Here is a 15,709-nt window from a genome sequence, read left to right on the forward strand (position 1 = left end):
GCAACTTAAAGGCCTGCTGTCTTTGCATTGCTGTTGCCAGCAACGCTTAGTGGTCTCGACTGCAGCAATGTGAAATAGAATTCACCGTGCCAGTTGCCAACCTGCAGCACTGAGAATACCACAGGTTAGTGACTAAAGAATGACACGGTGGCTTTTAGCCGCGGGTAGCCGCCGGTAACCCACCAAAACGGTGAGGAAAAACCTGTGTTCACCATGGCTACGGGGACAAGGCCATTCACCGCCCCTTGGAGCAGTGAATGGCCTTGTCCCCGCAGTTAAGGGAGGGAACGCGTGCGATCACCTATCGCGCTCCCTCCCTACTGCCGCCGCTAAGTTGAAACAGCTCCCTTTCTCCCTCCCTGCCCATTACCTTCGTGGCTGCGAGTCTAAATTGCCTTCTTACAGCAGCTGGAGCGTTGAAGCTGTATGTGGCTTCCGTAAAGCTCATCTCTGACACAACCAGAAGTTACAGCAGAGACAACCTTTACGGCAGCCATATGCAACTACAACGTTCCGGCTGCTGTAAGAAGGCAGTTTAGACATCGCCGGCCACAGGTAAAGGGCAGGGAGGTTTGTCGGACCAGGCCTGTTGTCCGGGGGGGGGGGGGGGGTGAAAGCACCACGAAGGTAAAGGGCAGGGAGGAGGAAATGTGGGATGGAGAGGACAAGACGCTGAAGTAAAACGGGTAAAACGGAGTGGGGAGAAGGACGCTGAAAGCACATGGGAAAGACAGAGGGGGAGAAGGACACTGACAGGACATGGGGAAGACAGAGTGGGAGAAGACGCTGAAGGGAAATGGGGAAGAGAGAGTGGGGAGAAGAGGCTGGCAGGGAAGAAGACAGAGATGCCAGACTATGGGGGGAGCGGAGGGAAGAAGATGGGTGCCAGACCAATTTGGAAGGGGGGGGAGAAAGGGAGAGGCACAGTAACAGAGCAAATGGAAGATGCAGAGAGAAGATAGACAGTGGATGGAAGGAATTGAATGAGAAAATGAGGAAAGCAGAAACCAGACAACAAAGGTAGAAAAAAAATTCTATTTCTTTTTTTTTTTTTTTCTTTCTTCAGGATAAAGTAGTATATTAGTTGTGTTGATAAAAATTTATAAACAAAGCCCTGCCAGCTGAACATCTCTTTCTCCAGTTCAGCAGCCAGAACTTTGATTTATAAAGAAAGAATAAGCTAAATATTGCAGTACTGAGGCTTATATGGATGTTGCGGGGACAGTGACGGGCGGTGAATGGAATGGCAGTGATGGTGACGGGGACGGTGGGCCAGGGACGGTGCAGTGACAGCAACAGATTTTTTTCCCCATGTTATTCTCTTAGTGACTCATATGGTAAATTTCATTGTGTTAAAAATGCAGTATTGTTCTACATCTTCATAACTATCAGGTGAAAATAGACAACTATCTAAGTGCTTAAATTTTAAGCACTGAGCTTTTCTACAAAAATCAGTGTATCTGCCACTGCTTCTCATGCATATTGTACCTCATATCAGAGCCCAGATTGGAAAGCATATACAGTAGAATAGAGTGCCCCATAGTGAATGGCAGTGTGCTTTATTTTTTAAATAAAGGTCCCTGTGACACTGAATGCAGTAATTTGGGATGTTATGGACCAGGACCCCACCACTGTAATGACTGCATGCACATGCACTACAGACTAAAGAACAACACACGGTAAGTAATTAAATGCCTCTTGCTTTATTACAAATGGGATCACTTTCTACTTACAGGCTAATGTAATGGCAAAGCTATATCATCATCATTAACCTTCTAGGTGCAGCAAAATCTGCCATGAGACGGGGGGATAAATTGGACGGCAGCTGTGGTCCTTCCAGCCCTGTCTGCCATTCTCAGGTTCTGTGACCTCATTCTTCCTTTGTTCCTCGATCAGGATCTGTGTTCCAGAGTGCCCGCCCGGTCACTACAATGCAGACAAGAAACGGTGCAAAAAGTGCTCTGTGAACTGTGAGCTGTGCGTTGGAAGTCGTAGTGACCAATGCACAGCTTGTAAATCTGGCTACTACCTGAATGAAGAAACCAATGTCTGTGTTACCAACTGCCCAGATGGGTTCTACCTGGAAAACCGTGAGTTCTGCTTTTTTGTTTTGTTTTGATGACACTGCCTGTGCTGCACCCAACCTGCTCCCCCCAATTTACCTCTCTACCCTGGGGATATGCAAAAAATGTACTGCTTGTCAAAGTGTGTATTTGTACATGTGGATACTTTGAAAAGACATTTATTTAAGACATTTATTTAAAATATGAATTAACCACCTAAAACCTAGGCAACTTGCAATAAATACATAGCGTATATACTCGAATATAAGTCGATCTAAATACAAGTCGAGACTCCCCCTTTTCACCAAAAAAGGAGGAAAAAATGGTTGACTAGAATATAAGTCGGGCGGCTTAATATTCAAGTGCCCTGCCTGTCAGGCTCTGCACCCAGCTCCCTTTCTGCCTGGCACTGCACCAGCACTCTTCCCTCCCTCCCCTGTCAGGCATTGCACCCAGCCCCCTTCCTTCCTTCCCTCCCCTCCCCTGTCAGGCATTGCACCCTATAGCGGGAGGGGCCTTAGGCGCCTGGACCAATCAGGCCCTAGGATCCTGTGGGTTGGGACGGGTGTCCTATACAGAATCCGGGCCTTAGTGTCTAACATTTTGTTTTACTACCTAACTCTATTCCAATTGCTGCCCAATTTTAGGGATACAATATAGGTTCTTATATTCCATGTCAAGGCCATGAGTGGTTCACTGCAGATTACAGTCAGAAAAGCTAGCCATTTCTAGGATTTCAGCATATGCATCTCAAATGGCATCAGGTAATATAAATATTTCAGAAAAGCTACTCAGAAGCAAACTACAGATTCCATCCCAACCTCAAATTATGTTTCAAGGAATTTCTTGAATAAAAATATTTTCCAAATTCTTCCTAGACCTTCAATATTAAGTTTTGGATCTAAGTTCAGGAGGAAGAGAGTGCCAGCGTATTGCAGTTTGATAAGCAAATGATGAAGTAAAAGGTCCTTTAAATTTTATTCCCGTGGCTGATGGAAAATGCAGCTTCAAATTATTATTTCATAGGGCCCTATTTTGGAAAGTAAAAATCATAAATTGATTTAAGTAACTTAGGGCTGAACCAAATGTTTTGCTATATATCAATGCGCCTAGCTTAAAATAGCAGCTGGTATATAAAGGAAGCTAATATATCTTTAGCAACAGGGGGCTCTATCAAACTTTCAGTTTGTAATTGTTTTTGTAGTGATTTCAGTACACAATGCAAAGAAGGTTACAGCATTTATTAAAAAAAATTATTTCCTGCTTAAATCCTAAGCAGGTAACGAAAAATACATACATAAATATAACACAATATAATTGCTTGATCAATGATCCAAAGTTGATCGGGTAGAAAATAATGTCATATACTCGTACATCAAAGCTGTCTCAACTTGTAAAATATTTTTCTGATTTTTTTAATCATCTGAACTTCAGCAGATAAATTGGAATGCAAAACTACCCATTAATCATTATAAAGGATTCAAAAAAGAAGTTTTTGTTGTTAATTATTAAGTTATCACAAGAACATACCTTTAGTAGGGCCCAACCCAATATTTTGGTTTTATCTAGATTTAAGCATTCAGCCTTGGGCAGTTTTCAAAGAGGTTCTTAATTCACAAACCTAGGCTCTTCAAAAATTGACCACTTACATAATATGTTTCATTACAGCAAGCTGGCCTCAGTATATCGGCCTGAAGTAACTGAACAGTATAACTGAGCTGTCTGGATAGTTTCCAGTCTGTCCTATACAATGCCACATTTGCATTCAGCATTGCAAAGGGCAACACTTATTTCTGCCTATTATCTTGCTAGATCAACTGAAATGCAATTTTGTACAGAAATGCATCACCCAGGGTGTACTGTAATTTTAGCATTTTTCTTGATGTGCATAATTATGGAAGTTGAAATGTCAATATATTTATGATACAAATTTCCTTTCACCGTAAGTAATTTCTTTAAAAGGACAATTTTCAGTTATTTCCACATCTAAAATGAGTTGTATGCCATAAAAGGGTCCTCTGGAAATCATCTGCTGCATAGTCCTGGGGGCAGTTTATCTAAATGGGTTAGCTTTGCGTATACCTCACTCCTAAGCCAAGGAAAATGGAGTATGATCTCCGTCTCTCAAATTTACTGCCAGCGCTCACTGTCGTACTTGCACTATGCCAAAGAGAGCTTCTTTCTGGCGTTCATAAGATGTAATATGTACAGGCAATGTATCAGGTGCACTTGGAAGTTCCTCTTTCCTCCGATTTCTGACGAGCTCTCTGTATTGACATCACAAATTAGGCAGCTAGATGCAGAACACTAAGCACTAATTCTTTAAAAGCATTTGGGCGCATAGGTTCCATTAAAGCAGGGGTGTCAAAGTCCCTCCTTGAGGGCCACAATCCAGTCGGGTTTTCAGGATTTCCCCAATGAATATGCATGAGATCTATTAGCATACAATGAAAACAGTGCATGCAAATAGATCTCATGCATATTCATTGGGGAAATCCTGAAAACCCGACTGGATTGCGGCCCTCGAGGAGGGACTTTGACACCCCTGAATTAGAGAATACCAGCATGAGTCAGTATTTGCCCTCTTACTCTGTGTCAATGGCAGGCATAAATGTGTAACCTTAAATATGCCACTTTAGCATGTAACTTATATCATTCTGTAAGTTACATGCATAAATGTTAGTCCCATCCAAACTCCTACCCTGTGAGCACCCACCTTACATTTTCACACTAACCCTCTAATTTTATAAAAAGCACTGAAAATTGTGCACGCAAATTTGGGTATATACTCAATTTGCACATGCAATGTAATTGAATAACAAGCTAATTAGTACCAATAATTGGTGTTTTAATAAGTAATTATTGGCACGAATTAGAATCAAATATAAGTTATGTGCATACATTTAGGTGCAGAAATGGAAGGCTCATGGAAGGATCATGGCTGTTCCTTTAAGTTACGTGCATAGTTATAGAATAAGGGCTTCCGTGCCTAACTTTAGGCGCAGGCATTTGCGCCACAGTTTCATTGGCGCAAATGTCTGCACCTAAAATTAGGTGTGGTTTCTGGGCATAAGCACTATTTTATAAACTGTGCCTAGGCTTAAAGAATAGTTTTTTGGCACCAATTTTTTTTATGTGCCATATGTAAACTTTACCCCTAAGGGTCCTTAGCGTTCTAGTTTACATCTGTGGGCCACATGACACTTAGCACATGCTGATGTCCCCTAAGGAAGTTCTGTGCGTCATTCATAGAATAAGGCTGAGTGCGCCTAGCATTTGCAAATTCAAGTGTACACTTATCATGAAAGTGATAGTATTGTATAATATAAGCAAACAAATAGCATTAAGTTAAGGCACCAAGTTATAGAATGAGGAACTGTATGCATAAATTTTATATGCAGATAGGAGAGGCATTGTAAAGAACACACTTATACCTGTATATTTTCAAATGTACAAAAATATGTGTAAGTGTACATAGGAGAAGTACCTGCATAGACTTTTTCCAATTCAATTTTCAATGGGACTTTACATATGCACACATTTTTTGAAAATTGTTTATTTATTTATTTAATTTTCTATACTGTTCTCCCAGGGGAGCTCAGAACTGTTTACATGAATTTATTCAGGTACTCAAGCATTTTTCCCTGTCTGTCCTGGCAGGCTCACAATCTGTCTAATGTATTGTCAATTGGAAGGCCGGCTCCAAACACGGATCATCGCTAAATAGGTATCACACATTTGTGTCAATCACATTAGGACCCCTGAGGAAGGCTGAATACTCACCAAAACATGGACCATGTAGGGTTTGAGTTTTACTTTTTGTAAGTGTGACCTAATTTATCCAGAGGCTGTTTTTATTTTGTTTTAAAATTGTTTGTTTCAAATAAATTATTTTTTCATTGACATCCAGAGACTTTGTTTTCCTCTTTGTGCTTTTGCACTACGATTTTGTTTGTGGAACACTGGTCCTTTTTCTTTGTTTGTGGTTAATAATTTTTGCTCATCATGCTGCCAGCTTTCTCTAACCTTCAGATTTGCATCACGCACAGCGATTTGTGCCACTTAATCTTCCTTTTCTGGTTCTATGTATAGTCCTAGTCTCCTGACCCTACCACATGGCACGGGGCTCTGACCAGTTTCTTGGGTTGGCGGGGAGGGGGGTCACCGCCTGACATCATGGCTCACAAAAATAATTGATTTATGGTTTGCTTCTACAATACTGGTGGTTATAGTCAGTCATGGACTCGCTATCCACACTTGAGCTTGGGTGTAGGCCAAGGCAAGACAAATCTGGTAGGCTGGAGGATGGGCAAATTCCAGGGTCTCACTTGCCCCACTCAAACTCTTCGCTATCCATTTGGATAAATGACAGCTCAGTCCAAGGTATGAATGAACCAAATTGGAACTTTATTCAAATTGAACATTTACACTCATTCCATGAAAGACAGGTACTCCAATTCCACCAAAAGATTTTCCCTTATAACCTCCTTCCCACTTTAGAGGCCACTGTTTACACAGTCTTGTCAGTTCCCTGCCAAATTGCTCTGAAAGTCTCCCTCGGTCTTGGGCTGTGGCGGGAAAGAGAAACAACCAAAAGCCAGGATTATACTCCTTCCTTCCCTTTTATAATCTACCCCTTCCTTCTTAGGAAAAAGGAATCTCCAGCTTCTCACACAAAGCTTCTCTAGCCACAGTTGAGATTCAGTGACCACCTGAAAAATCCTCCATCACTGCTTTTACAGCAGTTAATTTTTAAAGAGGAGGGGGGGGTCACATATGTAAGTATACAATATTATTATAGTGCCTTCAGTTTATCAGTAAAAACTTTATGCAAATTGTCCTACAAATTAAAAATACATGCAATCAATTTGCATGTGTTAAACAATTATTGAAAGAAATATCTGAGACAAACTGGAAAAAGAACTAGGGAAAAGTCTGAAGAAATCAGAAAGGATGCACACAGACAAAATATTTTTCAGTTCTGAGCATATAGTTAGATGTGAGTTGAGGACACAGAGCCAGGGGTGTACCACCAGGTTTACTTCACTGAAATAATTTATATTCTTTAGCAGTTTTCCTGATACTTTTAAAGGGGAATGCTTTGATATTTTGTTGGTTAGTACAAGCACATAATGAACACTGTAATGTGAGAATGATTCAAAATGCTCTGGTTTTGTAAAATGTTATTTCTCAAAAGTGTTATGATTGGTATGTTGTGAAGAACTTTAAGATTCTTGAGGTTTTGTTGTGATATAATTCTTGGCTTCTCCCTTTATTTACCGTATTTTCACTCACGGGTATAGCGCGCAGGGAACAGACATTTATGTAATAAAATTTTAATATAGCGCGCACACGCGTACACCGCGCATGCTAAAACCTCCTCCCGCCTACTCCAAACCGGCATCCTCCCCCTCCCCCGTGATCCTACATCCCCCCAGCACCGCAAAGACAACTCTTACCCGATTGGGCACCGGCACCAGCACCAATGCACAGGATGTGCCAGTGCCAGTGCCTGAAGATCCTCCCTCGTTGGGCTGGGCTGGGCTGGGCTGGGCGGTGCGAGAGAGATCCTTCTTCTTCCTGTGCTGGGCTGGACTGGGCTTTGAGCATTTGCGCATGCTCAAAGCCTTCTGGTCTCGCTCTCTCCGAGATTATCTCAGAGAGAGCGAGACCAGAAGGCTTTGAGCATGCGCAAATGCTCAAAGCCTAGTCCAGCCCCACACAGGAAGAAGGAGGATCTCTCTCGCACCGCCCAGCCCAGCCCAACCCAACGAGGGAGGATCTTCGGGCACTGGCACTGGCACATCCTGTGCATTGGTGCTGGTGCCGGTGCCCAATCGGGTAAGAGTTGTCTTTGCGGTGCTTGGGGGGATGTAGGATCGCGGGGGAGGGCGGGGAGGATGCCAGTTCGCAGGGGGAATGCCAGATCAGAATGAAAAAAAAAATTTGTACAACGCGCTCACACGTATAACGCACATGGTTATGCACGGTTTGTAAAATCGTGTATAACGCGCGCGTTATATGCGTGCAAATACGGTAGTGCTTAGCTAGGCCACTGTCCCTCCTGAGGTCTCTAGACTGAATTGCTTTGACACTGATTCTTATTGTCTTGTAGAGAACCTTTGTCGAAAGTGCAGTGAAAACTGTAAGACTTGCAGTTCAGACCATACCTGCACAGAATGCAGACATGGCCTAAGGTAAGGAAGTTATGGATAAGTCTGAAGAAAGCAGACAAGTGATGTAACTGGCCATGCATTAAAACTTTCATGTATGACTAGTTTAACCTTGATTTAGCCCTACATTTGAGATCTGAGATTTGTCTGTTACTTTGTGTTCATCTGCCCTTTTTAGATTAACTTAATCTGTCTATACAGAATTCATACAAAGCATAAAGCCAAAGAGCATTTTTTTGTTGTGACCTACTGTAGACTTAGATAATGCTACAGACAGAGAAATTTACTCTGACTCATTCCTCCTTATCTCTTTATAGTCTCTCCTTTTATGTCTTCATGAACCTCCAGTTGTCTGAACTACCTCATCATGTTTGGCACATGAATTAGACTATGCACTTTGAAGCTTTGTATAAATACTTTATTACTTACAGAGGATATTGTAGGGAGAGGTTTAGGATGCCTCTGCAATCTTCTCATCTAGGATTTGTTTATGTACAGAATGTCATTTGGGACCCACAGGAAATAGGTTGCATATGATAAAAAACTAAGGGCTAGATGCACAAAAGTCTCCGATCGTCTAACGATCGTCGCTAAAGCGGTTTGCATGGGGAGGAGCCTAAGGCCCTGATTGGCTCAGACATCTAAGGCCCCTTCCGGGATACAAAGGGGGGAACCTAAGGCCTGATTTTGGGGGGACCTGGTGTGGGGGGGCATCCAGTGGCAGGAGGGAGTGGACGTCCCTCCTGCCAATTTTCACTGGTGTGGAGGGGGTGTCGGCATGGCAGGAAAGAATGGGCATCCCTCGTGCCTATTTTTGCTGGCATGGGGAAATTGCTGTGGCAGGAGGGAGTGGGCATCCCTAATGCCAATTTTTGTCAAGAGGGGGGCCTGTGCCAGTTCATTGGGTGGGGGGGAGGCACAGCATTTTTTTTTAATTTGGCAGATTTAAAAAAATAATAATTTATATTCCACAAATCCTACAATTCTGTGCGGATTTCAAATTATTCAGGTACTCAAGCATTTTTCCTTATCTGTCCTGGTGGGCTCCCACTCTATCTAATGTACCTGGGGCAATGGGTATTAAGTGACTTGCCCAGGGTCACAAGGAGCAGTGCGGAGGAACACAGGGGGACATGCAGAAACCTTCAAAACTGCAAAATTCAGACCCCCCCCACCCCCAATTCACTTCACAGGCTATGACAGCCTTTACTCACTATGACCTGTGCTGCAGCCTGCCACAGCTCTTTTGCAGTAGCTGGAGTCAGAGAACTACTACGTCCCCCAGTGTTCCCCTACACAATATCTGTGCCATTAAAAAAAAAGTTCTGACAGCTTTGGGGCTTCCCCTGCCTCTGAGCTGTTAGGGCTTCTCCAAACTAGCTCTGTACATGTGTCTAGCGACTGATCAGACGGGGATTACCACGAACCTCCGTAAGGGTGGAGGTGAAGTCAGGCATGGAATCTGACTGCCAGCAGTATCATAGAGGCATTCCCAGGCAAAGTTATTATGCACCTGGGTACCCAAAATCCATGCAGGACTTATACCCTTAATGGCGAGATCCTAACAAGAACGGTAGCAGAACGGGACTTAGGGGTGATCGTCAGTGAGGATATGAAGGCTGCCAATCAAGTGGAGCAAGCTTCTTCCAAGGCAAGACAAATCATAGGTTGCATACGCAGGGGTTTCATCAGCCGTAAGCCTGAAGTCATTATGCCTCTGTATAGATCCATGGTGAGACCCCACCTGGAATACTGTGTGCAATTCTGGAGGCCGCATTACCGTAAGGATGTGCTGAGGCTGGAGTCGGTCCAGAGAATGGCCACCCGGATGGTCTCGGGACTGAAGGATTTCCCGTACGAAGAACGGTTAGATAAATTACAACTATACTCGCTCGAGGAGCGCAGAGAGAGGGGAGACATGATCGAGACGTTCAAGTATCTCACGGGCCGCATCGATGCAGAGGAGGATATCTTCTTTTTCAAGGGTCCCACGGCAACAAGAGGACATCATGGAAAATCAGAGGCGGGAAGCTGCATGGTGACACCAGGAAATTCTTTTTCACCGAAAGGGTGGTTGATCGCTGGAATGGTCTTCCACTTCAGGTGATTGAGGCCAGCAGCGTGCCTGATTTTAAGGCCAAATGGGATCGACACGTGGGATCTATTTGCAAAGTAAAGGCAGGGGAGAGTCATTAGGGTGGGCAGACTGGATGGGCCCTGGCACTTATCTGCCGTCAATTTCTATGTTTCTATGTTTCTAAGGCAGTGGTTCTCTGACTCCAACTACTGTAAGAGAGCTGTGGCAGGCTGCTGCACATTTCCAACACAGGTCACAGTGAATAAGGGCTGTCACAGACTGTGAAGTGAATTGGGAGGGGGGGTCTGAATTTTGCAATTTTGAAGGTTTCTGCATGTCCCCTTTGTTCCCCCACCTGAAAAATCCTAAAATTACTGGTTTTAATGTTTGCTATATATAAAAAATGTCACAATTTTGGCGTGAATTTCATAGCAGTGGCCATCTGGGATTTTTAGCAATATTTTTTCAAAAGTTCCCTGCTTCTCCAAAACTGCAATTTTTGCCTCAAAATTTGTTGGGATGGAGTTCTTGGGCTCTCCTAGTGTGAATTTTTGCCAGGATTGCGCAAATTAGGCACCTTTGGAGCATTTTTGCACCACGTGTCACATGGTGCAGCTGGAGGTGGTGGCAGTGCAAAGCTTAGCCTCTCCTCTGATTAAGTAGGTGACTAAATGCTCGGCTAGCCCGGGAAGGTGGTCTATTTTGTTTTGGGGGCTTGACACAACTGATGGTTCCATGCACAAGGCTTCAGACCCTCCGCAGGCTAAGAACCACATACTTCAGTCATCTCAGAGTGATTCTGTACCCCAGGAGCCGGAGGCCTTCTCAGACTTTATAGCATATTTGTGGAATCTAATCTAATCTAATCCTTAGGTTTGTATACCGCATCATCTCCACGTTCGTAGAGCTCGACGCGGTTTACATTAGGAGAAATAGGAAGGAACTACAACAGAGGGTTAGAGGTAGAAGTGTGAAGAAAATTTAGAGGACTTGGGATGCCAAGATATAAGAGTTTCCTTGATTCCTAAGTTGGAGGGAGACTTACATTTTTTGAGAAAAGCCAGGTTTTCAGATATTTGCGGAAAACTTGGAGAGAGCTCAAGTTCCGAAGAGGGGAGGTAAGGTTGTTCCAGAGCTCAGTGATTTTGAAGTGGAGGGAGGTCCCTAGCTTTCCTGTGTGGGAAATGCCTTTTAGCAAGGGGAAGGATAGTTTTAATTTGTGGGAGGATCTGGTGGTATTAGGGTTTGAGGAATTCCAAAAAAGAGGGATAAAGGGAGGGAGGATACCATATATGATTTTGAAAGTTAAACAGGCGCATTTATAGTGGACCCTGGCGATTATCAGAAGCCAGTGGAGCTTGACCAGGAGCGGGGAGACATGGTCAAATTTACTTTTAGCGAAGATAAGCTTGGCCGCGGCATTCTGAATCCGTTGGAGTCTGTGGAGGTTTTTCTTAGTTAGGCTTAAGTAGATAGAGTTGCAATAGTCCAATCTGGAGAGGATGATGGATTGGACAAGGAGGGTAAAATGTTTTTGATGGAAGCAGGATCTAACTTTCCTCAGCATGTGAAGGCTGAAAAAGCATTTTTTTTACCAAGGATTGGAGGTGGTCATTGAAGGACAATGTGGAATCAATGATGATGCCCAAGACCTTGCTCGAGAACTCAAACTGCAGAGAGGAGCCAGAGGGTAGTGGGATGGAGGTGGGTAGGTGATCTAGTTTTGGACCGAGCCAAAGAAGTCTTGTTTTGGACTCATTCAATTTCATTTGCACAGTGTGGGCCCAGGATTGTAGGTTCATTATACAAAAGGATATGTTCTTAGACAGGTCGGTGAGGTTCGAATCGGTCTCGAGGAGGACGAGGATGTCGTCTGCATAAGTGTAAATTGTTTCAAGGGGGGATAGGTGGAGGAGTTTTAGGGAGGACATATAGATGTTGAAAAGGATAGGGGATAGTGGAGAGCCTTGCGGGACTCCACAATTCGGTTTCCAGGGGGAGGATGAGGTGCCATTCATGTTAACAATGTAAGAACGAGAGCGGAGGAATTTAGAGACCCAACCTAGGACTGTGGAGTTGATACCTATCTCAGAGAGTTGGTAAACAAGAATATCTTGGTGAAAAACGTCGAAAGCAGCGGAAAGGTCAAATTGTAGGAGGATGGCAAACTTGTTTCGAGAGTGAAGTTGTTGAACCCTTGAAATCAGGGAAGACAGTAGGGATTCGGTGCTGAAGTTAGGACGAAAGCCATATTGATAGGGTAAAAGAATAGAGTATCTCTCTAAGTATGATGAGAGTTGGGAAGAAATGATGGACTCTAGCATCTTGGTTAGGAGAGGGATATTTGCAATTGGGCGATAGCTGGATGGTATGGAAGGGTCAAGGTCAGATTTTTTCAGTAGTGGAGTCAAGGCGATATGACCCATTTCTGGGGAGAAATGGCCCGACTGAAGGGCAGAGTTTATGAGAATGGTGATAGAAGAAATAGCCTGAGCGGGAATGTTCTCGTATAGGTAGGAGGGGAATGGGTCCAAGGAGCAATTACAGGATTTCAGTTTGAGGCAGAGATTGAGGACCAGGGATTCAGATACGCGCTCAAAGGTGGTCCAGGATCTGTCAGCTGGGATAGGGTTGGAGACCATTAGGGTGGGAGTGGAATCGGTGGGCACTAGGGAGTTGTAAGAGACTGAAGGAGGGAAAGAGCATCTCAAGGAAGAAACCTTATCGTTGAAGAATTTTGCTAGAACATCGGCTGAGGGAGAGGAGGGGAGCAAGGTGAGGTGCTTTTTTCAGCAGGCATTCTTCTCTGCTTCTGCTCTGTTTCTCAGCAGCATTGTTATATAGGGATGTCTTCCTCTCAGTCCGCCGATGTTCCAGTGCTGCCTGATCCTGATCTGGGGAATGCTTCGGATGATGACCAGCTTGCTGGCCCTTAATTCTCCAGCGCAGAGCTTCTGGGCATGGGATATCAGGGACTGTATTCTGGCTCTTTGGAGTCTTCAAGAGTGGCTTTGCCAGATCTTATGTCTCAGTCTCTGCAGAAGTTGAATTTGGTCACTTAGCCGGCACTGTCCACTTTTTCCTCCTGGCTTTGTGGAGTGCTCCCAGTCTTCCATCTTTCTCTGGCACCCTGATATGAGCTTTTTGATCTCTGAGCAGTGTGCCTCTCTGGAAGGAGATCTTAGGATAGCATGGACCTTGTCTCTCTTTTATCCACTGGCACTGAAGTGCCAACAGCTTCTGGGTCAACCTAGAGTGGATTTTATCGTTACGCAGATGACTACATGCACCTCTTTTCCCAGTGCAGGTGGTGTGGTGAGTACGGATATGCAGGACTGCTGGGTAGATGTTTATTTATTTAAAATTATTTATAACCCGCCTATCTACAAATCTAGGCAAGGAACAATACAAAATCAGTCGAAATAACAAACAATTAAACAAATAATAAAATATAATTAAAACAAAATTAAAAGAACCTGCACAACCATACACTGTCACATAACAAACACCCCAAAAGTCAATTCAATAACAGTACAACCCTTGGCCTGAATAGAAAAAAACTTCATATCCTCATACTATCACATTGCTTGCACCAAAAGTGCGTTCAAACAACACAGTTTTTACTCCTTTTCTGAATTGCCAAAGCACAGTCAATTGATACAGTGACAACAGTAAGGCATGCCACAGTGCCAGACCCTGAACAGACAACATAGATTTATGGTTGCCAGTAAGCTTCACAGTTACTAAAGACGGAATTTCCAATGCCAGGCTGTCTGCAGACCGTAGCTTATGTGAAGGAGAATGCCACCGAAAAAGGGAATGAACAACTGAAGGACAGTTGCTTTGGAACACCTTAAACATCAAACACAGAACCTTAAATTCTACCCGTATATCAATGGGAAGCCAATGAAGCGCATGCAACATCGGTGTGATATGATCAAATTTTGAGGCATGAACGATAAGACGTGCAGCAGCATTTTGTGCCATCTGCAGAGCACGCAGAACACATTTAGGCAAACCTAAGTTTATGGAGTTTCAATAATCAAGCAGCGGTGTTATCATTGGCGTGATGACTGTGCGAAAGTTATCATCCAATAGATAATCACGCAACCTCCTCAATAAACGCAGTTTGAAAAACACACTGGAGATCACAGCCTTAATTTGGGCCTTAAATGACAGAGGAATCAAGCATGACTCCCAAATACCTGCATTGCTTTCGCACTGAAACGACCTCGCCTGCTAGGTGGATCTCAGAAGGACACAATTCCATGTTCTTCCCACAAGCAACAAATAGCACTTCAGAGGCTTTTTGATGCAGCTACTTTAGGCGTTAAGGCTGCTTCAGAGGCATCTTTTGTCACTCGCACCTGTTCGTCTCGGCTGCGCACTCTGGAGACTGAGGCTATGGAGCCTCCTCCTCCTCAACTTCTTTTGATTTCTAGTGCAAGTACAGGCTAAGGTGCTGACATACTCCGTTTTTGCTCACAGGCTTCTCTGGATCTGACAATGAGTTGCTGATTCCACTTATCAGGCTCCTTTGGCTAAACTTTCCTTTAAGGAGTAGTTTTTGTTTGGCAAGGGCCTGGACGACCTCATGAATTTTGTGGTGGACCATCGCCTTTAAGTCCCTGCTGAATAGAAGACCCAGAACCTCTAGAGGTCTGGATGCTCTTAATTTTTCATGGGTCCAGGCTATTCCGCCTGTATTTGACTGCCACGTCTCAGAAAGTTTCCTAGAGTACCCAGCAGCAGCAGTCCGGCTGCAGGCAAACCTGGCCATCTGCTTCCTGTTCCACGCAAAAAGGCACAATGATGTCAGGCCGAGGTATGCCCCTCTACAAACAGGGGGCAGACTCTCAGTTTTCCTGCCGGCCTGGGCTCACATTTCTTCCGACCAGCAGGTCTTGGACATTCTTCAGTCAGGCTTCAAATTGGAATTTCCGGGCCTCTGATGAATTGGTTTATGGATTCTCCTGCATGTTGATAGGCCATAGCACTCAAGGTTCATGCCACTGTACATTGCTTGCTAGATATTCAAGCTATAGAGCTGGGGCCGCACGATCTCTCAGGCTCAAGTAGATACTCCATATACTTCATCATGCCAAAGAAAGGCTCTGATGATTGGAGGCCTGTTCTGGATCTCCAGCATGTAATTGTGGCTCTCATGATTCCATATTTTCGCATGGAGACACTGTGATGTCATTGTAGCAGTGGCCCTGGGAGAGTCCCTCACATCTCTTGAACTCACGGAAGCTTACTTGCACATTCTGATATTTCCAGTCCACCTTGCATGCTTTCGGTTTCATGTTTTGGGGGGAAAAAAAAAACAAAAAAACAAAATATATATATATATATATATATATATATATATATATATAGTTCTCAGCTCTACTCTT

The 15,709-nt window shown here is 43.9% G+C and overlaps 1 protein-coding gene across 3 annotated transcripts in view; it reads left to right on the forward strand.

The window, feature by feature from the left end:
- PCSK5 (proprotein convertase subtilisin/kexin type 5) overlaps nt 1-15,709 on the forward strand; it is a 767,735-nt gene that overhangs the window by 530,577 nt on the left and 221,449 nt on the right. For all 3 annotated transcript variants that reach the window (XM_033926861.1, XM_033926868.1, XM_033926878.1), the window contains exons 15-17: nt 1,577-1,679; nt 1,897-2,090; nt 8,179-8,260. In XM_033926861.1, the coding sequence (XP_033782752.1) occupies nt 1,577-1,679; nt 1,897-2,090; nt 8,179-8,260 (379 nt within the window). The remainder of the gene's footprint in view (nt 1-1,576; nt 1,680-1,896; nt 2,091-8,178; nt 8,261-15,709) is intronic.

Source organism: Geotrypetes seraphini, chromosome 1 (genome assembly GCF_902459505.1).
Source record: "Geotrypetes seraphini chromosome 1, aGeoSer1.1, whole genome shotgun sequence".
In the NCBI taxonomy this organism is placed as follows: domain Eukaryota; kingdom Metazoa; phylum Chordata; class Amphibia; order Gymnophiona; family Dermophiidae; genus Geotrypetes; species Geotrypetes seraphini.